Raw genomic sequence first — 28,000 nt, 5'->3', positions numbered from 1 at the left:
GGGCTTAAATTTCAGATTTATTACGTTGCTGTAAGAATAATTCAGGAGTTCACCACAAACCAAACCACACAAACATCATTTTCCTCAGCTGCGCATTTAATGTATAACAACAGTACAAAGTGAAGTTTTTGCTTGCAAAATAGTAGTTGTTTTTTATGTACAGTATTTATACAATAATATATAGTTTAAAAAAACATTACAGTTTATTGCACAACACATTTATAAATTATCATTATTATCGAACCACACATGAAACAGATGAGTTCTCTGTCACATTTCAACACTTAACAGGAAATGTATTTATTATCTATTTTACTTTATCTTTTAGATTAACATGAATCAAGGTCCTGTGGGGAGTACATTAACCCCACTGATACTGAAATGGTAGAAAAGAAGCTATTCAGAATTAATTTGACGGACGATCGCAGTGACTCTTTATGGGACAATTAAACGGAGGCGAGCAGAGAACGATGCTCGTCTCTCATCGTCGCAGTTAAAACTAAAACCCTGAATGAGCGTGAAACCTCGGACGGACTGTTTCGTCATGATAATTGTTTTAAAGGTTAGATATGGCACTCTATAAATACAGCAGCAAGGAGACAACAGGCAGTCAGGTCACATATACACCAAATGCCAAATGAAAACGAGAATCGTATGAAACATAGAAGTAGTCGGGATGTAAAGCGAAGACATCACGGTGAAGCATCGGACATTTAATGAATAAACTTTACAAAGACCAGCTGCTGATCCAGACACATACATCATTAATCACATATATCCACTCTGTGTACAGAATATGAGGAACACCTGCTTTATAAGATCCGAGATCTCCAGGGTTCGAAATCCATTTTCCCTCCCCATGATTAATTTCCAGGTTACGTTCAAAGTGGATTTATTGGGGAAATCAACGAGGCATCAACATCTTCATCTGACTTAATCTGAGCAGATTACTCCACAGGAGCAGCAGGTGTTCTCGATATCTTGTACACTTGGTGCATTTCAAGTATCATGCTCAATGTAAACAATGACTGATGAAACACGGAGGGAGCGGCGCTGTCGGCCGGGGTCAGGCTAATCTGATCCTGGATCAGGCTCATAGCATCATTAATCATGCTCTCTGCTGCAGTTCCATTTGGTCTCCACTTATCTTTGAATGGCTGAATTAGTGGTCTCTAGATCATCACTGTACAGAATTCCTTATCTTAAATGGGATCTTTTTCCGTACTATCAATAGCGTCTACGGGAGCATTTAACATGAATGAAACATGAGAGATATTTGGCACAAAAAGCCCGGGAGTGGATCTGGAAATATATCTACATACTGACAGTGTATTTCAAATTTAAACACAACAGTTTTTGGCGTTGGATTATTAAAGCCTCACCTTTTCAAAGACAACCTTTGCGTTTAGTGTTCTGACCCACGCAGAGTTTCAATTCAGAAAACAAAGAAACTAAAATAAAACAGTGAGTTTCAAGTAGGTGAATGAAAAGCAACGATGCCACGGTCTTTAGTTTTTTAAGCCTTTACAAGGCAACAGGAAAAGGCTTAACAACACAAAGTTACACATCTCTGCTCCCATTGGCTCCAAATGGCGAGGTCGCTCCGAGCCTGTGATATGTACCTCGAACAAGCGTCCTTCATCTTTGACGTATAAAAAGTACTTTGTGTCTCGCCATTAAATCGGCTCCTGTCTCTGTTGAGCGCCTCCAGTGACTATTCAAGTTGAGTCTTTCTTTATTAAGTGCTGTTTTATGACATTTAGTATAAGCACCGACTACAAAGACAAAGCGTTACCCAGCGGAAAAGAATTGGCAGCAAGTTGAGCAACCGACGACGGCCCGTATCCTCTTTCTTCTCCTCTCCCTCTATATATAGGAGCATTTTTTAGAAGCTGGACGTTTGCCTGCTGGAGTTTCTTCTGAAAAAACGATGACATTGGATGCAAATGTCGTGCTTTGGGGCAATCTGCTGTTTGATGTGTGCTGTGGTTTGTGTATGTACAGTTGCATGTGTGTGTTTGAATGTGTATGTATTGTTTGGTTATACAATAGGTCCATAGTATACATCAGTGTGTGTTTATGTGTGTACATAATGTCCACATTTGTTGGTGATTGATTTATAACTCCTCTGTTACTGTGTGTGTGTGTAGTGTGTACATATTGTATATGAACGTGTGTGTGTGTGTGTATGTGTGTGTGTGCGTAGTGTGTACATATTGTATATGAACGTGTGTGTGTGTGGGTCTCAGCTCTCTGTAGACATGACTGAGATGATCTGCTCCACTTTATACGCCAACTTTTGCTTCTGGGCCTGTTCATCTTGCTCCAGTGCCTCAATGATCTAAAACACACAGACACACAAACACAGACACACAAACACAGAGAGAGAAACACACACACACATGAGCACAGACATGATGAGGTATATTATTGGCCAGCTATAGGAATCATATATAAGTACTCACATATAAACTGATCTACAAAACCAACAGCTTCCACTCCTTTTTTATCTTTCTGAGGAAATGCATTTTATTATGCTGCACATTTTACTGCGTCAGATAAAATTTTACATTCAAAACAATCTTTGCAGATTAATTCAAATTAACTGTGCACTCTCTCTCTTTCTCCAGTTGTGAAGTCATTGCTCGGATTCCAGTGTGTTCATGGGCTTTAAAGTTTGTAAACGAATGTCTTGTAACAACACTTTTTCCAATATCAGCATAGTAACGAGGAGCAGAGGGAGATGACCAGGTGTGACAGGCGCATCAATAATTTAAACCATGCTCGTTCTCAAGTCTGAATTTGTGAGAGTGGTGTTATAGCGAGAGCTGGATGTACAATTTGTAACATTTGAAAATGTCACATTAGAAGCTATTATTTAGAGCTGATTGTTAAATTACATTAATTGGCTTCTCTGATTTTTCCGACACCACATTAACGCAAAATAATCCTCACAGATTTGTTTAATGAGAAGATGAAATGTGTAATATCAGAATACAGTATCTTTTTGAACTGTTGGCTGAAGGTATTAAACAGCCACATTGGGATTTGTGGATTTTCTGACATTTTATAGATTAAAAACTATTAATTAATGATCAGTCTACACATTGATTAACATTGGAAGTTATAATTTTTTCAGTCCAATCTTTAAGCATTTAAACCTGCACTAATGTTCACTGATATTTTCTTGCTCAGTGTAACAGGCTGACATAAATCAGCTAAATTAACAACAGCGAAAAGTTGCCTACCTACACATCACACACGTACAGAGAGCACTAATAACCTAAGCCGACTAGTTTAAGTCAAATTCACTTTTAGCTCGACTCCACCAGCTAACAGATATCCGTCTCTTTAGCTGCACTTTATGGGTTCACCAGCCGGTCGAGAACTCTTCACAGCTTTTCACTGAAAACAGCTTCTTGCTGTGGATGGATGACACGATGACGCTAACGATACTATGAGAGTGAAGCCGAGCAGTGAGGTTGTGAGCTGTGAACCCAGAGCAATGAGAGGAAAGATTCAAATGCACTGAGCTGAGAGGAGCTGCAGAGTTGAGCGATGATCCTCAGGGGGTTCGTTACTGCGAGTGACACATTTACTTTACAGTCACTTTACAGTCATTTCAATGATTGTTAATATAGAAATATTGATTATAGCTGCTTTGAAATGAAAAGAAGCAAACTCCAGTCAGCTAACCACAGCAGAATCACCTCTACAGCACATCATACTCTGTGTTGACCTGGGCCCTTACCTCTTGGCTGTACTTGCTGACGTAAGCGTAGATCTCGTGGAGGGCACTGAGCACGTTGAACTCACTGGAGTGAAGGCGAGCCTGCTCAGCCAGATAGGCATTCATATCCTGATCACTGATGGCAGGCAGGCGGTTGATGTCAGCGTAGTACCTGAGCGGAGACACACACACGCACACTGTCAGTGTCAAGGACACAGTCGTGCATACCAGAGCTTTTCTCTTCACTTGGATTCAGTCCACTCAGGGATCATCCAGCGTTAAAGGCATCCGTAAATCTGAGGAGTTTTGGCAGGAAGATGAGGAAATGTTTCACTCACAGGTTCAGTCATTTAGTAATAGTTCAAGTGCCTTTAAAGCAAACCTGCACAATGATTTTTAGAGACCAACACACAGACTCATATCACTACAGGTTTTTTTATAAGCTGTTTTCAGACATAAACTCTGGAAAATCTCTGCACGATGGGGTCCAGACTTTCAGGATTTTGTATAACGAATGAAGAAAGCAGCAGGAGATTGTCCAGTCAGACGCGTCAGTTCTTATCCCCAAAAGCTCTCAAATCTCTCCAATCTTTTCAAGTTCACATGTCCATAGTCTATATTCTATGCATATGCCACCTGAGGTTATTTTTGCTTTTTCATTTTGTGTCTGTCGCGTGTTAGAAACATCATCAATGCATTTGCATTAAATCCAATCATGACATATTAGGAACAATGTAATAAGCTGGAAGATGTGTTTCACCAAACCAAGCACTCATAAGTTGAAGCAGCTCCATTGCACTAAATGACAATTGGGTGAGACACAAAAGAACCATGGCAACACAAATGATAAAACAAAAAGAACAACCTGATTCAAAATGAAACTATGTTGATGGAAGGTGACAGAAAAAAAAAGTCACAACTTGATTACAGAGATGTTCTAACGTACACCCAGTTTACATGATTTTAAACGTCTCACCTCACTTTTTAAACCAAACACTAACTCTCATCATAACACACCTTACACAGGTTTAACCTAATCATATTTAAATGACATGTTTTAGTTCCACACACAGAAGCACAAACACGCACCTTTCTACCCAGCTCTTGTAATGTGGTATGTCCTTGGCATAGAGTAGTTTGGTGGAGGGGGAGTCTTTCCCCAGACGGTGTTCAGACGTTGAGCAAGAGTCCATAAAGGTTTGTGCCACCACAGAGAGACAAGCGTCCGTGATGCTGCTTTTGTGGATGTCAAACACAAACTGAGGATTCTTGATCACATTCACCCAAAACCGAAGTGGCAGGCTGCAGATATTGAAAGAGAAGGCAGAGAGAAATATTTCAGACATTGCAAGAGGAAATCGTTTCATTAAATGTTCCTTTTCAGTTTGGTCAGTCCGTCTTTTGCTTATTTCATTCACTCAGGTATGAGAACAAGCGGTGTGCCTTTGAAAAGATTTCATTTAGAGCTTCAAAATCTAGACTGGCAAAAATGTGCTGAAATATCATGAAATCAGAGAATAAGATAGAATAAAATGTCCTGTAAAATAATAAAATGAACCATAAGATAATATTAAAGGAAGACGCATATCTCATGAAGAAATTAATGACATGAAAATTCTAAAAAAAAAAGAAACTAGACTTCTATTGCAAACTAAAAATGAGACGGCCTCTATTCTCAGCAGAGAAATGAGCTGCAGCACTTTGAGGAATCCTTCTCACCAGTTGCTCTTCCACGTGTGGCGAACATCCATGTCATGGATGCCGTGTCTGTCAGCCTGCTCATCCAGGAAGTCAAACATGTATTTGATTGCGAGAGGCAGGGCGGTGCCTCGACACACTGTGCTGAACAGGGTCTCAAACAGGTCGTCCACAAACTTCTGCAGAGTGCCCTGTGGAAAAAAAGCAACAGAAGTAAGGACTCATAGTTCTTCTGCTCTGTGTTTGCAGAAAACTAAAATTCACCGTTACAAAGTGCTGAAATTACACCATTGCACCATTTATTTCAGCACATGATGTTGTCTTCCTTTATGTCATTGTTTTTTAGAATTCTCTCGATATAATATATCGCACCTTTGTTGCGAGCAGCCTCGTCAGGTAGATCTCAGACACCATCTTGCTGCCGCGCTCTCCCTCTTTCTGGTCGCCGTGGTCGTGGTTCTTAACCAAGTGCCAAACTTTGACGCCACTCTCCATGTCAGGGGTCAGCATGGGCACACGGGAGTGGGGGCTGTCGGGACTGGTTGGGGTGGAGCGGAAGGGTACGTCCACACCTACGTGGTCAAATTTGAGATATAAAAGAAATACGTTTTAAAATGTCCTGAAGGCAGATTGTAAACAGAGTGAGAAACCTTCTACATATGTGCAGGTTGGATGTGTGTGTTCATTATTTAACTGGTTGCCATAGTAATGTTACTGTTTGCCCTTTTCCTGCTCGTCCTGTGTGATATCAAATATGCGTCTTTGTTTTCACTTGGGTCATCAATCACTTCAACCTCGACTGTGAGTTGCAGTATATTGAGGTGGTTTAAATTACACATCGAATCATCCAGGGATGAAATGTTTGTGAATCCAAAGTGATAAGATTGTATTTAATGTCGCTAACAGAACATAAACACACACTTCAGGGTGAAATATTTCAGATAGCACATGTTTGAAGAAAGGTGCAGTAACCTCAGGCTTCAGACAGAATTTGCACTGTATTGATGTTGCATCTCTTTGTTTAACGTGCGACTATGTGATGATGTGCTTTACAGCAAACTGATGAGTGGCAGCAACAGATGGTGCAGCTCTGCTGTGTGTCGGAGGAATATTAAGTATCTGTATTTCTTAAACAGAACTGACCGTATCTGCTGATGCTGCGTGGGAAGCTGGCTGAGGAGGGGATGTTGAAAGAAGACATCTGTTTGGGCACCAAGGCCACTACACAGCGCTCAGACACCTGAGGAGACAAAGGTAAAGCCGGTCTATAATTTATTTTATTAATTCGTAGCTTGAGGCTCATGGTCAAAATTAATCATTACAGGAATAAAAAAATAGCTCTAGATTGAGATCCAAGGACCCAAAAGAGGTTTTGAATGTCCGCCGGTTCAGTCCAAAGACTTTACAATAAATTCAAGTAAAACATTCTGTATAAATCCATTATGACAGAAATAAAGGCAGAACAACACGGATCACAACAGCTTCAACTACAGAATAGGACCAAACCTAATAAGATTTTGTCAGTGGAAAAAGCAGCAATCTTCTTCGCTGCAGTATAATTCAGCCTAATGCAGTCGGAGTGTAGGAATGAAACTAGGTTTTTACCACAGAGCGGCAGCTCCTTCTCCTCGTTTAGGATTCAGTGACTTGTTACTAACAGAGACAATTTCAGTGAAACTAAATGAATTCATAATTCTTCTCAATGCAGATTAAAGCGTGCATTAGCCTGCTGAAACCCAACACTGTCTTTTTGTGGAGATGAGACTTACACTACTTGTGTTAAAATGAGTTTCTCATGTGTAGTTCACTAACCACTGAATGTGTCAAAGTTACAGAGGCCAGCCAACCTATTGCAACTATAGACTGTTGATCTGCTTCTCTGCAGATGATGCAACATTTTCTAAATGAGCATCATTCACGCTACTGTTTTGCATAAGCCACAAATGTGACTAATACAAATCCAGTGTAAAAACCAAACAAACATTTCCACACCTGGCAATGAAAGAGCAAAACTCCTTGACAGATACAAGGTTGTATATCCCTCTCTTGTCAAAACCTGCTTTTAGTGCAGAAAACACAGTTTTCTTGTGTCTTTATTTCCTGCCTTGTTTGTACAAGTTTCCAGAGCTGTTGTTTCTGTGGAGACAAACATGTCTGACAAAGGAACAGCCTGACTCATCTGAGGTCGGTGACCTGTATTGTCGTAATAATGAGCAGGGGGAGAAAAGATGCCGGAGAAGACACAGGCACAAGAGCATGTTCCGTTTGTGACTGGGAGTTAGAGGAAGAAATGTAGGCAGGGGTGAGGTGAGTGATATGAATATGAATGAGAAACACTCCGTCCTTCATCAACAGAATCTGCTTTGACGCCCTTGAGCAACTGGATAAGCAGAGTTTTTCAAATAGGTTGAGAAAGATTTAGGGTTTGCGGGTGTGAGGGTGCAGCAGCGTTTGACACTCACTTTTTAGTAGAGCTGAAACGACTGGCAGGCTCACAGAGGATACGTTTCTGCTGATATTTTGTTGTCGGAGTCAAAGTAAAGTGCCAAACATGAGCTGGTACCAACTTCTTAAATGTAAATATTTTTGTCTGGTTTTTTTTCTACAGCCCGACAAAAATATTATATAAATTGATCAAATCAGCCAATATAAGCCTTTCACAGAAATATTGGCATCTGCATTTGTTTGCTGATAGGAAACGTTTTATTTCATAGAATGAGAAATAAAGAAAAGATGTGGATTTGTGTTTAAATAGATGTAAAAAATGTGTTTATTTTAATGAATTCAAGCATTTTGTTCTATTTAATTGTTAAATATCAAGCCTCAGTTTTGTTTCTTTGTCATACAGGCTTTATAATAATATCTTAGGAATCATTGCCAATGTACAACAGCTGTTATATATCTTTATCAGAAATGTTTTATTCCCTGATAGCCGCATCAGACCTCGCAAATCCATAGGAGCTGTAGTTTTTCATTGTAAACTGAATATCTTTGGACAAAACCGTCAATTTAAATATGACTCCATGGTGGGATTTATTTTTTATTTAAATATTTTCCCAACTAATCAAGAAAACAAACCAGCAGATGAACTGACAGTAATAGCTGTATCCCTGGTATGAATGTGTTTTACAGACCTGGTAGTGCATGAGTGTGTTGAGCCTCTTCCAGTCGCTCTCTATCTTGGTGGTGATGTCCTCATCCTGGAGGACCACACGAGCCGTTCTGCCCTGCCGCCACTCTGCAGGAAAATAACATGAATAGTGAATGTGTGACAAATGGCATTTCGGGGGGATTGTGTGTATGCCAAGCGTCTGACAGTTACATGTGGTCTAATGTCCATTGTTCTTCTTGCGCTGTCCATGTTTCTGCTGCGGATGAGGTCATGTTATCATTTTGGGCGGTGTCACTTTGATCTTTGAAATGTCACCAAGACACCATCCTGCGCATTTCTGCTCGACAATTAAAGTGTTTGTTATTCTGCTAACAAACTAAAAATGACACGGTGTCTTCACACGGATTCAAAATGCCCAAAGCAACAAGGAGAAACTCATCCTCTCCACATCCTTAACCTTTAAAGGTCCCTCAAGCTAGAAAACTAGAAACCTAAAGCAACATCATCCACTTCTTAAAAGGTATCTTATTCCCCGTTTGAAGGTGCATGTCAACCTGTGCCGAGTCGTTGGGTATTGGATGACATGTTGTGGGCGTAAGCCTGCGTGTAGGTGCGCTGTCGGTACGGTTTAATGTCAGTGTTGCAGTGTTGCCGTGGCTGTAAACAGGTACAGGAAGCAGGTGGTTTTTCAGAAATTGATGTTGAGCCCTTTGTTGGTGTCACACGTCTTCAATGGAACATCTGACATGCCCACTCTCAAGTGTATATTTCCCTCTCGTCATTATTCCAACAGATCATGTGCAGAGGCAAATTTTCCCTGCATGTTTTATCTCACATTGGACTGTATAATACAAGCAGAATAAAACAAGTAGTTTGTATGACTCCACTCGATGAAGACTCACCCAGATCCATGTCTGCGGCTCGTGGTCGCTGTGAGTAAGGCATGTTCTTGTACACCGCATCCAGGATCTTCTCCTTTACCTGGGTGATGGTGTCACAGTTGAGCACCTTGACAGGGATTTCTGGGCTGTTCTCATTGTCTGGGTTCACACAGCTCAGCGTCTGGGGATCCGGTAAAGAGGGAGAGACAGGGGGAAGCGGGGGAGGCAGGTGAGAGTCAGGAAGAGAGAAACTAGGAAAACCCTTTCATTACTTACTCCTCACCAAACTGTCCTGGTGGAGAGGAGCTTCGCCAGAAGCGTGGCTGTGCAGCTCTGGAAGGGGTATTAAACAAGTGAAGAGATGCGGACTCTCAGAGATTCTGACGTGGTGATCAGAGAGGTGTCGTGCTGGTGGTGGCTGGCTCTGCTTCGGAGCTGAGGCCTGTGGGGGGACGTTATCCTGATGGGCTGTTGTAAGAGCCCCTACCATGAGACGCATTTCAAACTCTTCAGTGCCCATGGACCAGTCCGAATTTAAAAGCCTCAGTACTCTTGAATATATTTATCTGTTGATATGTATGAATCTTGGGTGTTTAGGTGTTTAATTAAAAAGTTTCCCTCTAGTTTCAAATTATCCGCAGTTTGATCGCAAATGCTGGGATCAGTCGCTCTGGTTATTCTCCAGTTTTTCCTCAGCGAGCGAGCGGGCGTGTTGATGATGTCTTCAAAATACTGTAGAGGCCGACAATTAATCTAGGTTAGCTGGTTTAACATCTGTCTCCTTGTGTCCACATGTTGAAATGTCACTGAGAATTCTGGTGCATTTTTTGGGGGGGGGGGGGGGTGCAAAAGTGATTGTAATTGTGGGGAAGCCAGTGCGGGATCCTCGTCTCTCCACTAGAGGCTCCCTCTGATTATCTGGGATGTTAGTGCATAGATCAACTTGAGGTGATAGCGCGAGCCTCCATTTATTATGACCTCCTATTTAAACTAGGTGAAGACACTAGGTCGTATAAGCAGCGAATAGGGATCTAAAGTTGGTGTTAAACTTGTGTCCACACTTTCTGAGTGTCATGAAATAAATATCCAGGTGTTTAAAATTCAAAGGATTCAAAGGATTTGTAAATCTACAACCACACATGCCACATTTCTATGTCTCTGTTGAGGCTCTTTGCCAAGAGATGAACAAAAGTGAATGCAGACTAAACTTTTTTTAGTTTTTATTGATGCCTTTATGACTCACCAGTGTCTTGTATTCGATCTGCTGTCGGATGAGCTTGTCCTCACTGAGGGAATAGCGCGCTTCTCCAGTGATGGAGTCGATGGGTCCCTTCTCCATTTGCTGTTTGATGGCACAGAACAGCATGAAGAGAGGCTCGCCAGCACACTCCTTTGTTTTGGAAGAAAACCCAGGGATTAGAGGGGAAGGTGGGAGAAAGGAAAATCAGACATAGGAAAGAAGAGGAGGAAGGAACGTGATCTTTATTCGTCAGCGCAGAGACGATGAGACTCTAGGCAACTAGAGCGTGACACATCAAACCTAATAAAATGGCGCTTTCTCTCCTTCTCAATTGCAAAGCTTGGAGATATGTGTGGCCCTACAGGTAGCCATTATCCCTCCAGTGTCCATAATACAGATCGGTATTAGAGCGTTACGACCACAGCAGTCTGTTTCACAATCGGCACTCTCCATTTGAAGAATTCTGCCAGTGTATATCACGTTGACACCTGTAGCGATAAGGTGCGAGAAAGGTTATTTTTTTTACCTTGAGAAATTTGTGAAGCAGGAAGGCAAACCAATTTGTCAGCATCTTCTCTGCCACCGACTCTGTTCTGCAAGACAAGAGGAAGAAAATCTCATTTGTTAGCAAGAGGCGTCCCACAGAGAGCCGGAGTGCTCTGATTATTCTTTTATAATTTAAGATGTAGAAGAGCCTGATATTGTCAGAGCCAGAAAAACATGACATGGAGAGTTTACAGAGAATTACATCCTTCGCACGGTCCCAAAGGACGCGCGCTCTGATATATACTGTAGTAAAGTGCTGCTGGTGCACAACATATTTGGGTCATGACATGAATTTTCAGAACTCAGAGGTCCACTTCTGCTCTGTTTCTTCATTCTTGCACTTAGCAGCGTTTGCGTTGAGTCCAGATGGGAAGATTTTATGATTTACTGTAGTAAATCCCTCAAATCATGTAACGGTACCTTTAAAACCGAATATAAGCCCCTTTTAATCTGAGTCTGATAGAAAGCCTGGAGCATTACAGCCACTCGCTCTCCCTCCTCCCAAACCTGCTGTCTCTCTGTCGCTCCTTTTCCATCTTTACCTTCACTTCAACCTAAACCTGTACTGACTCCACTATTGACGGCTTCCGATGAAATTTTAGAGCGTTTCTGCATGAGCAGCGTGTTTGGGCTAACAACGTCTTGTTGCACTGGCTCCCCTGTGAATGCATCCTTATATTTAATGAGTGTGCTTCAGATTGAGAGAGCCCTCATTTTTTTACAAAGAAAAAAAAACCTCATGAAACATTCAATAGGCCAGTCTCAGCACTGGGAAAACAATCAGCAGATAACCAGAGGTGGAGGAGAGAGGCGAGAGAAGGGAGGAGATGAGAGGTGACGGGGAAAGAAACGTGAGCTACAGCTGAATGTTTCATGAGTGGCACACAGAAGATAAGTCAGACTGACAACAGCTCTGCCGCCGCTGCACTCACTCGTCCCCATTAGGTTCTCTTCCTCTGGTAGTCTCTCCCACTCTCTATCACTTTTACTGCTCCTGTCTTTCACCTGTCTGCTCAGGCACCCTGTTTCTCACACTCGTAACGGCTGTTTCACGCCGCTGCACAAAACAAAGCAGAGGTGGGCTTTCCTTCGCTGGCCTAGTTACTCATCCGTCGACTGGGCCGGAAAGAACAATGCACAGAGGAATTATCGATGCCAAAAGATAAGTGGCGCTGATCAGAACCCGTCAGGCTTGTGACAGAGGAGCCACTAGTTTAAATCCTCTGACAACAGTAGAAAATAAGTTGACTGTTACAACAATTCGAAAGACTCTAACTATGATTTTTAAAACCTCTTTCAAAGTATTTGAATTTAAGGGAAATAAGTGGCTAAACTCGCCTGTTTGGAATGGGCTGTTTTTTCGCCTGCAGTTTTTTTCTGTAACTGTAAAAGTGACCGGCAGTAATTGAGCCTCAGCAACTAAAGACGAGCTGCAGGACTCAGTCCACAGAAACCTGAAGCTGCTCCACAGAGCTGTTCACCCTTCTATTCAAAATTGGTTAACTCAGTACGTTGAACCCCGAACGGAGAATCAGCTGTTGTCGCCATGAAATACACCCATTGTCGTCACTGGCTTTGATGAGTTTGAGCTGCAGCTTCTGCAGAGCGCTGGTCATCTGTTTATTCAAAGTCTTTTCATATTGAACATATCACGTGTCCTAATCGCCTTAAATTCGACACTGCACTTCCTTGGGTCCTTAAGATGCACATATTACCTTACACTGAAATGTCTCTAGTTTAACCACAAGGCTAGTGGAACAGGACCATTTCAATATGATTTAATTTGATGCTCCTTATTTTGGCAATATTTTCCCTCACATTTATATAATTCTAATAATTTTTATTTCAACTTGTAAAGAACTGGCAGGAAATTAAATTCCTAGATATTTAAATATATATATTTTTTCTTTTTTATGTATAACTGGCTTTTTATAATGAATCTGTGACAGTGAGTGGCTTGGTGTACCTGCGGAGAAGCAGTTTGGGGTGGTTCTTGCTCTCCAGGTTGCGTTCTATCAGGTCTGACAGCAGGTGTTTGAGGATGTCTGTGGCGTACTCCAGCCGTCCCTGCAGAGCGGTCATGATGAGCGAGGCAACGTAGCCGCGGTCACGCATGGAGAACGAGCGCTGCAGCTCCAGTGTGCGGATGAATGTCAGCAGGAAGACCTTGTTATTCAACAGCTGAGCGAACTGCTTCAAGGCTTTTTCCACATTCGCCTGTCCGCTCCCCGGCACCTACACGCATCACGCGTTTTTGCACACAAACAAAGACGCACACGCGCATTAGAAAATAATCACTGGAGGAGAACAAAAGTCATAACTTAGATGGAGGAACATAAAGACATGAGAAAACAAAAATGATCATAAACGCTGCCCAAAACAAAACAAAACCACTACTGTGGCTACAGACTTCAGCAGCAGTGACGTGCAAAATGAAGTCACGATGTTTTATCTTCACTCAAAAGGCTCTTTTGAACAGAGATCCTTTGAAATCACTGTGACCACAATAAACCGACAATAACTGGTTGATCATACCCAGTTTTGACCTTGAGTACATGGAGTTGTTATATATAATGAAAAAGCAAGCGGTTTGTCAGTTACTTCAAAATTAGGAGCTTCAGCCTTTAAATCCTTAAGATCAGGACAATAACAAAACATTTAAAGTAAAGTTCTCTTGAGATAAGAGGAGGTCCTTGGGCATTAAGATGTGGATGACAACAAGATCAATACAGAACAAAACGTCTTCAAGACAAAAAGAATACAAATAAACCAAAACACCTGGAGGCTGTCTTCATATCCAACTGATACATGCAGTAGATTTCTACTGCATCTTTCAATATCCAACTGATAAAATGTTTTACATATTAAAGATTTTACATATTAATACATAAGCATCCTCTTGTAAATTTTCCACAGAGAAAGTTGTAGAGTGAGGACAGTCAAGGTTTTAAATACTTTCAAAGACATGTTTAATCCATATAAAGATGGATGACCCATCTTCACTTCCTCCCACCAGCCAGTGGGAGTGAATATTTGCTGTTTCTTGCCATAGGATCAATCTTCCAAGATGCAGAACTAATAAATCTAGAGTCATTCATCCCTTCTCCCATTTGCCATTTTAAATGACTGATAGAGGTTTGCATTTGTCGATGTGTGTTATTATGTGGTTTGACCGCATGTTATACTGTCGGCTGTACACCTCATTGCGCCACATGAATAATAAAAATACCTGGAACTTGTAATGATTTGGAGCTAGAGACTGCGCGGTATAAAGTGTGGTGCTGCAGTATCGAGATCTCACCTGTTAACACGCTTGACCAATCGTTTCATAGCATCAGATAGCCAATTAACTTACTGGAAAAATTAACACTTGAACAAACATCCGTGTGATAAGAACTACCGAACAGAAACATTCAACATGCACTTTTTAGTTTGGTTCATGTCCCCTTTACTAACATGCGTGAGTCGGGATTTATGACCTATACTGCAGCCAGCCACCAGGGGGGTGATCTAGATGATTTAGCTTCACTTTTGGGCAGTTGTTATTACATCTATCTTTTTATGTCTATGGTCTTTATCTGAAGAAGCTGTTGACTAAAACGTTTTAAATGCATTTAATGTTCTGTATCCAGCAAGTGGGATCTAGTGTGGAGAAATCACATCTTTGAAATGTTTAGTATTTAGTTTTGCACAGAGTCGAAAAACAACCACAGAGAAAAGTTTGACTCAGAACAGGTGCGTCACTAAGGCGCAGAGCGAAGCAGCTAAATCTCCTCTCAAACCTCATCTGCTGTGAACACCGCTACACAAACAGACCTCGAGCTGAAGTGAGTAGACTGACATTTGCTCACACCGCTGACTTCGACAACAGTTTGACAGCACTTGAACAAGGAGCCAAAATCAATCTAGCTTTGGAGTATACTGGAGCCCGAAGGTCAAGACGTCAGAAAAATAGTTGAAACTGGATTCAAGTGTTGCAGCTCTGCTCCAGGGGCCTCTCACCTCCAGCTCTCTGAGCACAGGGTGATCATCGATGCCGGGGAAGAGAACCCTCATGGCATAAGTTCGATAGTCCAGGTATGGGATGCCAGCTCTGTCCAGATCGCTGGTTAACTCGTTGATGTCCGTCTGTAGTTCTGCAAACGCTGCATATGATAGAGAAGTGTGTTAAATATTGTATATAATATACAATATAAACTATATATTAATAACAATATATATATTTTTTATATTTAGCACTTTTAAATATCGGTTTTCTTAACAGCTCATCATTTGTTCTGTTACTGAGGTTTTCCAATATACATTCTTTAAGATTTAAAGAGAGTGGACCCTCACATTTCTATAAGAAATCTCACGTAATGATGTTCGGTTCATTAATAATGAGACTTTATAGATATAAATAGAAAAACAGTTTGGCTGCGTAATTTTTTATTTTACAGAAACATAATGAATAATTTCCCAATAATCCATATCAGTTGGGCTGTAGTGAAGTGACAAGCTTCGTTGTGTTATTACTTAACTATGTACTTACTTACTTTAATACAATCTTTACAAAATTTATAAATAATACCAAACAAGATTAGAGCTTTTAAATGGCTTCCCAAGAAGTTTCTATCTTTAATGACCATTCAACTAGTCAATTACTCCCCCACCTGATGCATGTTGGCAAATAAATCATTATTCAACTAAATCACTTCACAAACAAAGCCACCACATTCATCAGTGGAAACATTAGTCCTCAGCAGATGGTGCAGTAATGTGATTACGAATCAGATGCTCTTTTGGAGTTTTAATCAATGGGATTTATAACCAGCCTCACTCACTCACCTTCCTTGCACTCGAGAGCCACCCGGGACTCCAGATTGTCCATCTGCATCTGCAGCCGTTTTAAAGTCAGGTCGTTCTCGTGAGACTTGCGTCTGTAGGCCAGCAGGACGATGATGACGATGATGAGGAGCAGGCCTCCTCCAGCTGTGATGCTGAAGATGGCAGGAAGCGTGAGAAGGCTGTCGGAGCGGATGTGAACTTCCCCGGGTGAGATGTGGAGTCCTCCTACTTGGACCTGGATGATTATTAAAAGAAAAAAACCACGGAAACTGTTGAAAATTCTCAAAAAACATCAAAACATTGTGGATGAGGAATTAAATTGTCCGACCTCCAAGGATTTATGGATAATTTTCCAAGGCAACTGCCTTTGAATAAAACAAGTTCCCGGCACACCAGCTTAGTTTCATTTTTCAAGCTTTTTTCTCATTATTTGCAAGAGTGGCTGTGAATAAATCTGTGGGGCAATGTGCTGTAATTGGGAACCTACCAGACCATGAGTGACAGACAAAGACAGAGAGACTGTGACTAAGTGAAAGCCTGTCAGTGACCCACAAACACAGTGACGTACAGACAAACCCTGACCCACATCCACGCAGACAGCAAATCAGATGCACTGGCAGACAGACAGAGACAAAAGCAGAAAGGCAGAAAAGGCATCAGACTGACCAGGACTTTGTGCTGCCCGGTGAGGTTTGGTGGTTCACAGAGTAACTGAGTGTCGGACACAGTGAGAGAACAGGGCGTATCCCCGATCAGCACTGTGTAATTCAGCCTGGCTCCACCAGACGCTGAAGGCACCAGGTTACGTCCCTGAAACAGAGAGAGCGAGACAAGATGCTTAAATGCAGAAAACAAAGGATAAATCGCAGCTAAAATACATTTCAAGTTAAACTTGAAGAGCAAGATCCATGCTAGCAACTTCTGTGCTGAGGCTTCATATGAAACCAAAACTTCAAATCCAGTCTGCTTTCCAAACGTCAGAGTTCTTTTACCCCTTTTGGACTTTTTCTGTTGGTTACTAAACAAATCTGTGTTAGAGTCTTACTGATCATATTAGGACCAGTTTAACCTCAATGAATTATTACCATGCAATTTCTGAGTCATTAGCATAATGACTATAATGACTTGCAGCCACTTCCCGGTATGCATGCTACACTGAGTCTTTGAGTCATATTCTGCAGGGAATCTGCGTAATTATTTTACCAAAGAAAGGCAGGTTGTTTCTAGATAGAAGTCAATATGCAATGTGCTCTTCCTCCACAGCAAACTGAGCTACAGATTATGGCTGTTCAGAAACTACAAAAAGTAGCCATGTTGTCTTACTGAGAGGAAGTACAAGACTTCACAGGGAATGTCATGAGAAAAAATGGCAGCTGCAAGCCACAAAACCAAAACTTCTAGCTAACAGCCCACATGTTCAAAAACCAAGGGGCATGAACACAGTCTCAGTTGCATCTCTGTTGCTAGGCGACAACAGTAAGGGCAGGACAGGACAAGCTGCTGACGCTGATGGTCTCATTTTAGTTTGGCCTTCACGGTCCACGCGGCTCAAAAAGGTTATTTATATTTATATAATTACTTCATCATGACGTTAGGATGTTGTGGAGAATCTGACCAGATTCGACCGCACTGATTATTGAAGGAACAGTGGGAGATTATAGAAATGAGGACATGGCGAAGATGACATTAACCAAGGCTGATGAATACTTTATGTCACATACTGCACATCCAGCATCCATGTTGTTGATGCCAAATACTTATTGGCCTGAAAGTATTCCCTCTATCAACTGCAGGGACATAAAAATAGAAAGTGTGGAACCAGCAGCAGGTCAGATTTCCTCTAACTCACTTTGAGTATGATGGGAGCGCCAGGTTTCTGCTCCAGAACCCCCGACAGGCTGAGGGGCTCCAGGTACGGGTTGGGATAGTAGACGAAGCTTGTGTTGTTGTACGTGAGCAGAGCTTGGACGTTGTTGAAGACGAAGCCAAACTCGTCCACTTGTTTGATCGTCTCCTGGTCGGCGGTGAACTCGGCCTTCAGGGAGGGAGCGAAGCAGCTGATGGTGGTCGTGTTCAACACTTTGCAAACCTGGAGAGAAATCAGATCAAATGAATGAGTTACACATGTCCCCATTGCATGCAGACCTAAATGTCCACTGTCTGTCCCCAGTGAAAATTTCCCCCAGCATCATTATTTTGCCCTGAGAAAACCTTTTGTTAACAGTTATTCTGATTTAAAAAAATATTTAAATCTTCTGGAAAACTGGTAATTTCTCTTCATGTAAATATTAAATAAATGAATGTCTCCTTAGCATTTTTAACATTCTTAAACATAGTCAACATTATGAATCAACAAAGCCATTTAGGCCATTTTTAGACCCGGTAACATCTGTCCTGAGAGATCCGATCACAAGTGGACAGTGTGTAGTCATCTGTTCACACCTGGCATTGAAATGTGTCCTGAATGTGTCTCCTGTGATCACTCGTATTCTGATCTCACTTCCCCACTTTATATGCAAATAAACACGTATGTTATTTCTTTTTGCAAAGAGCAAATAGTATTGTCGTTACCTATAGTCTGAGTTTATAGACATTCGTTGTCGATGTGTTTTTGTGTGTGTGTTAGTCAGAGATAAAGAGAGAGAGAAAGGTGGGGCTAAATTCATTTTTGGAATGAATGAGGTAACAAATTAATTAATTAATTAAATACACAAAATTGATTGAACTGAAGGAAGTTATGATAAATAATAAATCAAATGAATAATAACAAATTATGACTGCATGTGAAATTATTTCAGAGAAAATTGAGATTTCTATCTATGATTTCTCATTACTATTTGAATAATTAGTCAAACTTTATCATGAAGAAAAACTTAATTTCACTTCACAACAGGTCACCTCCTCAGAGTCTCACTCTGACAATATCAGGACATTCTCAAGGAGAATCTAGTAAAAGTCCTTGAAATATCATATTTTCACTGTTTTAGTCGTGACAACAGAGAAGAAGATTCTTGACAAAGAGGACGTCACTGAAAAGATGGCAGAGAGCAGTGACTTTTTCACTGGTCTGGTAACCGTTACATCAACAAATTGGGTTAGACGACAAAATTAGAGGTGTGGTGCTTTGTGGGAAAACGGTGATATCAACAGTGTTGATATAAACAAATCAAGAAATGAGCATCGATAAGACCAAGAATACGTTTTTTGTGGAACTGCAGCGGGTCAGGGGACGTCATTTGAGTAGACGGTCCTTCACATCAGGACGGATGTTAACATTAAAATTGTAAATTAGAGGCTCTGTGCAAAATGTGGGATCAAAATGTTTCAGTATTTGTAGCATTTTATTATTTTCTTCAATCCATAAGTTCATGTGTGTTCTCACATGCCTGTACATGTATGGGTCTGATTTATGGTCTTGTGTAAAAAGGGAAAGTTTTTATCTGTTTTGATAAAAAGTTTTGCAAATATCCACTGTATCTCATTCAAAACCAATCACTCCCTTGATATGGCTCAGAAACATAAAACAGGCCTTTCTCTGTTATTATTCATGGGCTCTATATCCACAACCAACAACTTTCTTTTTACTGTTTTTTATTCTGCAGTCTTCAAGCTCCTCGTCGTCGAGCTCCTCTCTTAACCTCCACCGATTCCAGGCAAAATTTCTAAGCTTCCGCTTTTATCTAAGGTTTTAAAGAACTGTTTCAAGTCAATTAACTGCTTTTGTGATTCCAAACATTTTAAGGAGATCCAGTTATGTTTTGGAGATGAGCACGATAAAGAGACTGCCCTCATTAAATTTACCAATGACCCTCTTTGAGCAGCTGATTTGGGTGAAAGTTCGGCTTTAATCCCTTTAAATCTCAGTTCTTCCAGCAACACTGAGGAACATGCAGCTTTAATTGACCGGCTAAGATTCTGGCTGCCATCATTCACAAACTGTTTCACTGGCTCAAGGCACAACTCTCACACATATCATTGTCTACATAAAACACTCCTGCTCTTCGACATATTTAAAGTTTACTCATCTTATTTTGCTTTGACATGCTTCCACTTGCACATTATTATCTTAACTTACATTTATTTTTTCTGCTCTGCCAACAATTCAGACTCAAATCCTTCAAGGCACAAATGAAGGGCAGAAAAGTTGAGGTCAAGCTCAGAAGCTGATACTGTTGTTTCACATACAATTTCCTAAACTGAAACTGTAAATATAATTCACTGGCCTAGAAGAGGCCATAAACTCCTTTATATCACATTCACCCTGCGTTCTGTCTCTATTTCAACATCAATAAAAATTGACTTTAAAATCTATATTTGGTAGTAGAGAAACAAACAAATGCATCATTTCATTTTTTGGCATCTCTTCACTAGCTACCTTTTTAGAATAGATTTTTATGTTTGTATTTTGAGCTCTTTTGAAGGTCAAGCCAAAAGTTTAAATCTCACATCCTCAGGCGATTCTGAGACTGGTCCAAAGTGGGAAAACTTGGGGCTTAAGGTGAAAGGACTGTTGCCATCAGGGTCCGAACACTTCTGTATCCATCAATCACACTGAAGTGATCTTTCCCAGGAGCTCAGGGAAGTTGAATCAGCACGATAAAGCATCTTTATAAAGCCAATTTTTAAAATCTCTTTTTTGAAAGAACGATCTGATATGTCCTGGTCTTTCAAACCTCGAGACTAAAGCAGTTTTCACCCCTGTCTGTTTCTTGGTTGGGTGTTTGGCTGGTTGGTTGTGTTGGTTAGTCAGTTACTTATGTTTGTTGGTAGCATTGTGCAAAAAGTACAAAATGGAAAATTGGTGGAAGGATGGGACATTTTGGATCCAGGAAATATTTATCACTTTCTTTTTTCTTTTTAACATCATCTCAAATTAAATTTTTACGACTATTAGACTGGGCTGTCGTATTTCAATCTAGTTAACTGATTTGCTGTTCGTCCTGACATTGGCAGATCAGTGATTTACAAAAGTGAGCGCTCAAATAACAATCCGTCACCTCACCAGGAGCTTACAAATATATACCTTTGTGTAAAAAAACAATGTAAATGCTTAGAGCAACATTAAGGCATGTGAAAATAAAAAGTAGTAAACTGACCTCAATGCCAAATCTACCTTGTTACCCTCCAAGCAAACTATCAATAAAGATCTGTCTTACTCTGCTGTTTTCTATCAGCTTGAGTTAACAACATCAATGAAGGAGTAAGTGGAGTATATCGTCACACTCACATTCACAGATTCGTGGCCGGCATATTTGACCCGGACTCGCGGTTCCTGAACAACATCCAAGTTGGTCCCAGTCACCGTCAGGGTGGTGTGTCCACTGGTGGGAAGAGAGAAATGTTTAGAAGAATTACCAGTCAAACACATCACTCTCCGTGTAGACTGGGCAGGAATGCAAACTTTCTCTCCATTGAGATTTAATTGGAGCGATGACCGCTTAGAGATCAACCTTGCGATCTCGCACACCCAACGTTTTCCACAGAAGCTGCTCTGATGTGGGCTGGAGGAGACATAGCTTGGGGGGGGTAGCTCGCTCTTTGTTATTGGGCAGCAGAGCCAGATCAAACGGCGAACCAGCTGGCTGCTATTTTATATTCATCCATGACTGTGAGGCTGGCGTAGCATGAATACAGGTGCTGCTTGTTTACATACCCGCGCTAGATGTGATTAAAATGAACAACACTCTCTAATCTTTTGCATAACCTGTGCAGCACTTTCAGCTCAGAGAACAGCAGAGCGAAGTGACGAGTAGAAAAAGGTAGAGGAGAAAAATAAAAGGAAAAAAAGAAGGAGGGTGAAATCAGTTTCATTAAAAAATGTCCGGTCTATGAGCCTGACAGAGTGCCAGTCCTTCTCCTCTCATACTTCAAAGACTACCTAAGCTTGTAGGGCCACATAGTGGGACGGCACATTCATGATGAAGGCTCTTGATTGCAGCTCCACAAAGCTGCTCCTGTCACCAGGCTGAGGGCCAGGGTGTCTCTCTGAAGTCTAATCTGCAGGGACGTGGTGCTGGCTGCCCGAGCCCAAAATAAGTGCCTTCATTAATTCGGTGGAATACAGGTAACACACCATTCAGCTGCGATGGAGATGCTTATACGGCGACTTGGCTGTCATTGTGTAATACCTGCGGCATCGCGCTGTTTCGTGTAAAATCAGTGAAGAGAATTTCAATTAAATGGAACATGATTTCCATTTATGTACAAGAGTCATCCTCTTGTGATCACGGTGCAAGGTTGTTAAATAATGATATCTAATCTAACTGACAACACCTGAGTTCTCCGCATCGCTCTCCATGTGACCCTGACACCCGAGCTAATCTACATGATTGTCTGCTATCATACTAATGTGTACCAGGCAGCCATTTAAGAAATATTTGATTTTTCACTGCTAAATTACTATGCATTGTATATTATCGTACTTCATAGAAATATAGATTTTAAACTTGTGCATGATGCTTTTTTAACCTGTATGTGACACTGGAATGTAAAGCATACTCGCAGGTTTTATGAATTAAGCCCTAAAGTTTTGATGTCTGTGGATTGTGTAAAGGAACGTGATCCCAACAAAACTATTAAAGGAGACATATTGTGCATTTTCATGTTTTCTTTCCTCTCATGTGCTATACATTTGTTTTGTTTATATAAAAGTTCTGCAAAGTTGAAAAGCCCAAATTCTGCTTCTGGGGAATTGTAACATGACATCATGCTTCCCCACATTTCCATAATATACGCTTAGCGGCTAGTCTGGCACGTCCCTAACAAAGCCGGATGAAGCAAGAATGGATGCTCAGATCAGTTGACCAATCACAACAGAGTGGGCTTTATCAGGAGGGGGGCCTTAAAGAGACAGGAGCTAAAATCCAGCGTTTCAGACAGAGGCTGAAAAGAGGAGCTGCAGCAATGGACAGTACGAGGAAAGTGACGTGTTAGAGCATTTGAATCAAGTAATAACCCAAATTTAAATCATAAACCTGAATTTGAACAGAATATGTCTCCTTTAAGTTGCAAACTCCAAACAGAAAATCCAGAGTATCGGGCTGGTATTTGCTTATACTTGAGACTAATTGGCTCATTGTTACCTGGTAATGCTCCACAGGGGTTCAATGCGCTGCACCGTCGGATCCTCTATGTACTCAAAGGCCAGACTCCCAGGAACTTTGGCCCGGTCGACTCTCAAACTGACCTGCACTGGCCCTGCTCCGGTTACTGACGGTGCAGAGAAGCACACGATCTCCGACACGGTCCTCCTGGTGGCAGAATCAAGAGAGGGATTTATTCCTGCCTTTGAATGTGACTGCCTACTTTCTCCTGCAGTGGCAAATCCCTGACTTAATGCAGTTCAGAGCCATGCACACTACCATGAGGAGAGAGGATTCATTACAGTCTGTCCCATCTCCTCCTTGTTAAAGACACATTAGGAGAGGGACACTGTAATTAGCAGAGGGTGCTGGAGCTAATGGTCTCCTCGACTCACCCTCCTGACTCCTACCACGTGAACTTTAAAGAGATATCTATAAATACACCGTGAACAATACATATCGCTGTGGGTTACAACACCTCCCGACAAATCATCATTAAGTCTTTTCATTTAACAGATGCTTAATTGTATCTTAAATGTGCTTCTTAAAATAGAACAATATCTGTCTGTGTTTCATAGATATGAGAGGGAGCTAAATCTTTAATATGGCGTGAAGACAGTCTCACGTCAGTGTCTGGGAAGGTTGAGCCTTTAGGACTGTGCAGCTAAAAGAGCATGTGGTCATATTAGTTTCAGTCTCACCTGTACAGCTCACAGGTCTGATTACCAAAGTAAACATTAACAGAGCTGCCGGCTCCCAGGTTCTCCCCAACGATGGTGATTTTGGTGCCCCCAGATTCAGGTCCTCTGCCTGGGGTCAGCGCCAGCATGGTAGGGATCTGTGGAGAATCAGAATTCATTCAACTCAGGTCAAACACAGAATACAATAAGCCTTATTAATGTGCTGATTCTGAAAGGCTCCGTTCTTCCTCGGCTTTAGCTTAATGTAGCACCAAAAAAAAAGTTGTATGCTCCTTTATGTAAAATCTATGTTGTACTCGGGGAACCTGCTGTCCCTAACATTTCACCGAGATTAACTTTTGGTTATTCTAAAATGTCTGGATGAGGGGAGACATGAAATTATATCCCACATCATTGTTTCTGTCTTTTTGTGTAGACCAGACTCCACATAGTGGGTTGCAGTAGTTCACCTTGAAGAACATGACGCAACGACCACGAGCTGACCCCCTAGTCATGTAGCCTACTAAATGTAAATGTAATTTTAATGAGAAGTGGTTGGAGGATGACAAATACTGTGATGGGCTCAAAAAAATCCAGCATTTCTGCTGAGGTGAGATGCCAATTTGGTCGCATAATGTTTTTGTAGAGCTGTAAAGCACTGGATTCGCACATGTGCTCTGAAAAGCACAAGCACTATGCTGGCTCTAGAAAAAGCACAATGTCCATCAAGTAATTTTCTGCTTTTACTTTTTAGCGGTTACGACTATGTAGCAAAGCCTTCAGGGCCCACTTTCTATTTACAGTATACTCTAGTCTAGTTTGTCTATTTCTTTTGAGGCAGTAACAGAATTATTTTTTCCTTTTAGAATTCTTACAAAATGTCTTAAAAGTCATTATTTGAACTTAAAGATGTGCAGATACTCTGGTTGCACTCTGCACATTGCACACAGAAAAAGAAATCAAGTGTCGGATTCTGTCTTTCTCTCTAGTTAATGTTTGCTGCGGTATTAATAGATCTAACTGGTTGTTAGCTTTCGGTTGCAATGACGTCTTCAGCCTAACTCACTTCCGTTTGCTTCAAGCTAAATCTGTTTCAGTGTCAAACATTACCACGAAGGAGTAGAGCTGGGAGGACTGTGCCCGGAGCTCAGGTCTACATTCACCAACGCACAGCCTGACCGGACCTGGTGCGCTTCCTCTAGGAGCCACGGCCATCTCACACACAATCCTGTCAAGACAAAACGCACAAATACATGAACACACAGCATGCAACAGATCATCATGCATACAAGTAATCACACCAGCCAGACACACACACACACACACACACAAACACACACAAAGCAGAATCGCTGCACTGTATCACATTTGTTATGAACTGCACTGGAGGGGAGATGGCCTCTGCTGGCGAGTGTGATTGAGGCAGACTTTCATAGAAGTTGTGGGTCAATACAGAGGCCCATCTTTCTTCCTAATGGGAAACCTATAACAGCAATATAACTCAAATGATAAACTGCACCCCTCCCCATCTCCAGAAAGATTGCCACCCACCATTACCTCCGGTTGCCATGACAACATAGGGGTTTCTTCAATGAATCAGTATTGCCTGTCAGGTCAATAAGATAAAGTGTGCCATGAATAAGTCATTATAGCAACTGACCCCATGTTGAAATTAATGGCTGTAACAGCTGTAATGCCATGTTTTAAAGCTCTGTGTGCACCAAATGAATGGCCCTGCCGAACACACAGCCCCGCACGAGAATCTGTGCGCCCTCCGATACAATAAGAGCACCCAATGAATCGTCCCTACCCAATCTGTTCATTCATACATCACAAGACTTTTCCAATTTTCTGCTGGCATGTTCTTTTCTCCCCCCCTCCCTTCTTTTTTTTTTTACAAGGATATAAATAAAGTCCCTGTGCAGCCTGAGCCCAATCGCATTACATGGCTGTGAGAGAAACACATGGTTAACCGATTGTCCCTCCAGTCAGCAACACGCAGCGCATTTCAATTACAGCTGTGCCGGCAGCCTCATAACTACAGTGACACAAAGACTGTCTATTCCATTGGCTCTGCTTGCACCAGAGCAATGCAAAGCCCCCCCTCCCACAATACTATAACCTGATGAGGCATCACTGAGCTCCGGCTTATTCACAGACTGAGCTTGAGTCTGTGATCAAAATAGTGTGAAAGAGAGACAGAGAACTTGCATGTGTTTATTTCATCGTGTATATTTGAGTATGAATCCAAGTGTGTCTGAGCAGAGGAGGGGAGGAGTCTCTTACTGTTCTGCTGTGATGTATCCCTCCTCCTGTGGGGTGCACTGCACTCCTGCAACCTCCACGTTACCCTCCAGCTCAGAGAAGGACAGACCCAGGTTCAGGCCCTGGATGGTCACCAGTGTGCCCCCCTCCAGAGGCCCTGCCACTGGGCTCACCTATAATGGAAAGAAAAGCAAAATGATAACAAGAGGAAGTAAGATGTATTGTACAGTGGTTTCAGTCCACCCGCTTCTGAATGCTTACTTTAATCTACAAAGTAAAGACTGCAATTATTTTTTTAGTCAGAGGAAATAGCATCTAGAGTTTCCGATGTAGAGAATAATGAGCTGTAGAAAGAGTTTAACCAATCTAAACCTTAAACTGTGCATCATGGAATGCAAAGTCAACTGGGCTTCCTTTAGATTGTTGATTGTTTTTAGCTTCTTTCAAGAATCTATCTAAAGTTTTAGCACATCTTAGAAACACTTGGCACAGTTTGAAAACATCTCTGTCGAAATTAGTGATTAAGCTCCATATCAGAAACCATCTCCATCCCTTCTAATTTGAGAACACATATCACATGACAGTTCACACACACTGGTCGTGTGTGCCGATGTAAACAGGACCCACTCTAGTCGGCAGTTTGTTGCTTGGTTGCCTAAGTTGATGGTTTTTTTATAAACGTCTCTGTATGGACAAATCCTTCTAGGGTACACACTGAGTTCATCTCAAAGAAAGTGTGGGAAATTCTGAACTCACATAGTGACTGAGTTTATTGAGAAGTCCTTGAGATCCAGAGTTATTCAAAACTAACTTGAATACTGCAGTGAATAACAAAGCCTTGGGAAACCTATTCACTGTCCTTTCCAGTGTTAAGTTAACCAAACCAGCAGGAAACCTCTGAACCTGCGGAGCTGAACAGGAGCAATGCTCGGACCACTCTCCCTCCACTCCTGAGCAGCACTTGATAGTTGATTCACTGCGCTGCAGCTCCTTCAGAAACACTAATAATGTGACAGCGACATCAAAGACTTGCGGCTCTTTGAAGTGGGAGAGCCCTGCATCTCTGCTCCTGACCCACTGTGCCTCATTCAAGAGAACGAACGAGTTTGTGACATAAAAGATCCATCACCGCTCTAGACAGACTGAGTTCGTTTAGCTTCCAAGCGCTAATGCATTCAGCCGCTGTACAATAAAATGTACGATAGGCTCAGGTAAACAGACAATTAGACAGGAAACTGAAAAGTAGAATTATTGTTTGTTGTTGATATTTTTTTGGAGGTTTTCCGAGAGAGAGATGGATAGTTGAAAAACCATGATTGCGACTTGACATTTATGAGCAGCTGTCCTAAATGTTAAACAATGTGAACAAAAAATGTCCTTGATCCACCCCCTGATCTGGATCCGCACCAAAATTGAATGGGTTCTTCTCTGGCCTATACCAGCTTATACAGGGAACTGACGTGTGAGTGTGTACTTTATTTATTAAAATTGAAGGGGTCTGTTTGTTTCCATTGGACAAAAAGCTAAATTCTTAACTAACTATACATCTCCTGTATAATTTAAACATACTATATGTTTGCCCTTGGTGGTGCAAGTGACTGTCTGACTGACTGACTGACTGACTGACTGACTGGTGGGCTGGGCCACAGTCCAAACAGACAACAAACCTCAGTAATGCGTGGGTTGGTGCACTTGACGTTCCTGGCTGAGAGGTCCAGCCAGCGGGTTGCATAGGGGGAGATGGGAGGACAATGCTGCTTCATGGTGCATCTGCCCTCACCGCTACACCAGCCGCACTGGAACTTCCTCTCCGCCCGCAGACACATGCCACAGCTGTCCCGCTGGGCACTGCACTTGTAGAGATGCACTGTGGCATAATGCAGAGGGCATCTGGTCAGTCGTTTCAAAGTAATTTCACATGACAGTATTAATGGTTTAG

At 41.6% G+C, this 28,000-nt stretch overlaps 1 protein-coding gene across 1 annotated transcript in view; it reads right to left on the bottom strand.

Annotated features, from left to right (window-relative positions):
- Positions 1-75: 75 nt before the first annotated feature.
- The window catches only part of LOC109635541 (plexin-A2), a 72,990-nt gene continuing 45,065 nt past the window's right edge, over positions 76-28,000 (bottom strand). Inside the window, exons 12-32 of the mRNA XM_020096800.2 lie at positions 27,729-27,928; positions 26,083-26,234; positions 24,907-25,024; positions 23,818-23,954; positions 23,117-23,284; positions 21,262-21,355; positions 17,884-18,123; positions 16,701-16,844; positions 16,035-16,269; positions 15,210-15,352; positions 13,174-13,442; positions 11,188-11,254; positions 10,665-10,811; positions 9,443-9,602; positions 8,563-8,666; positions 6,572-6,668; positions 5,801-6,000; positions 5,450-5,619; positions 4,820-5,032; positions 3,752-3,902; positions 76-2,341 (exon numbers count right to left, since the gene is read on the bottom strand). Of these exons, the coding sequence (XP_019952359.2) occupies positions 2,246-2,341; positions 3,752-3,902; positions 4,820-5,032; positions 5,450-5,619; positions 5,801-6,000; positions 6,572-6,668; positions 8,563-8,666; positions 9,443-9,602; positions 10,665-10,811; positions 11,188-11,254; positions 13,174-13,442; positions 15,210-15,352; positions 16,035-16,269; positions 16,701-16,844; positions 17,884-18,123; positions 21,262-21,355; positions 23,117-23,284; positions 23,818-23,954; positions 24,907-25,024; positions 26,083-26,234; positions 27,729-27,928 (3,305 nt within the window). The 3' untranslated portion in view covers positions 76-2,245. The remainder of the gene's footprint in view (positions 2,342-3,751; positions 3,903-4,819; positions 5,033-5,449; positions 5,620-5,800; positions 6,001-6,571; positions 6,669-8,562; positions 8,667-9,442; positions 9,603-10,664; positions 10,812-11,187; positions 11,255-13,173; positions 13,443-15,209; positions 15,353-16,034; positions 16,270-16,700; positions 16,845-17,883; positions 18,124-21,261; positions 21,356-23,116; positions 23,285-23,817; positions 23,955-24,906; positions 25,025-26,082; positions 26,235-27,728; positions 27,929-28,000) is intronic.

The sequence above is a fragment of the Paralichthys olivaceus genome, chromosome 2 (assembly GCF_024713975.1).
Source record: "Paralichthys olivaceus isolate ysfri-2021 chromosome 2, ASM2471397v2, whole genome shotgun sequence".
In the NCBI taxonomy this organism is placed as follows: domain Eukaryota; kingdom Metazoa; phylum Chordata; class Actinopteri; order Pleuronectiformes; family Paralichthyidae; genus Paralichthys; species Paralichthys olivaceus.
Note: the sequence above shows the minus strand (reverse complement) of the source record. Positions and strands in the feature narration are given on the sequence as shown.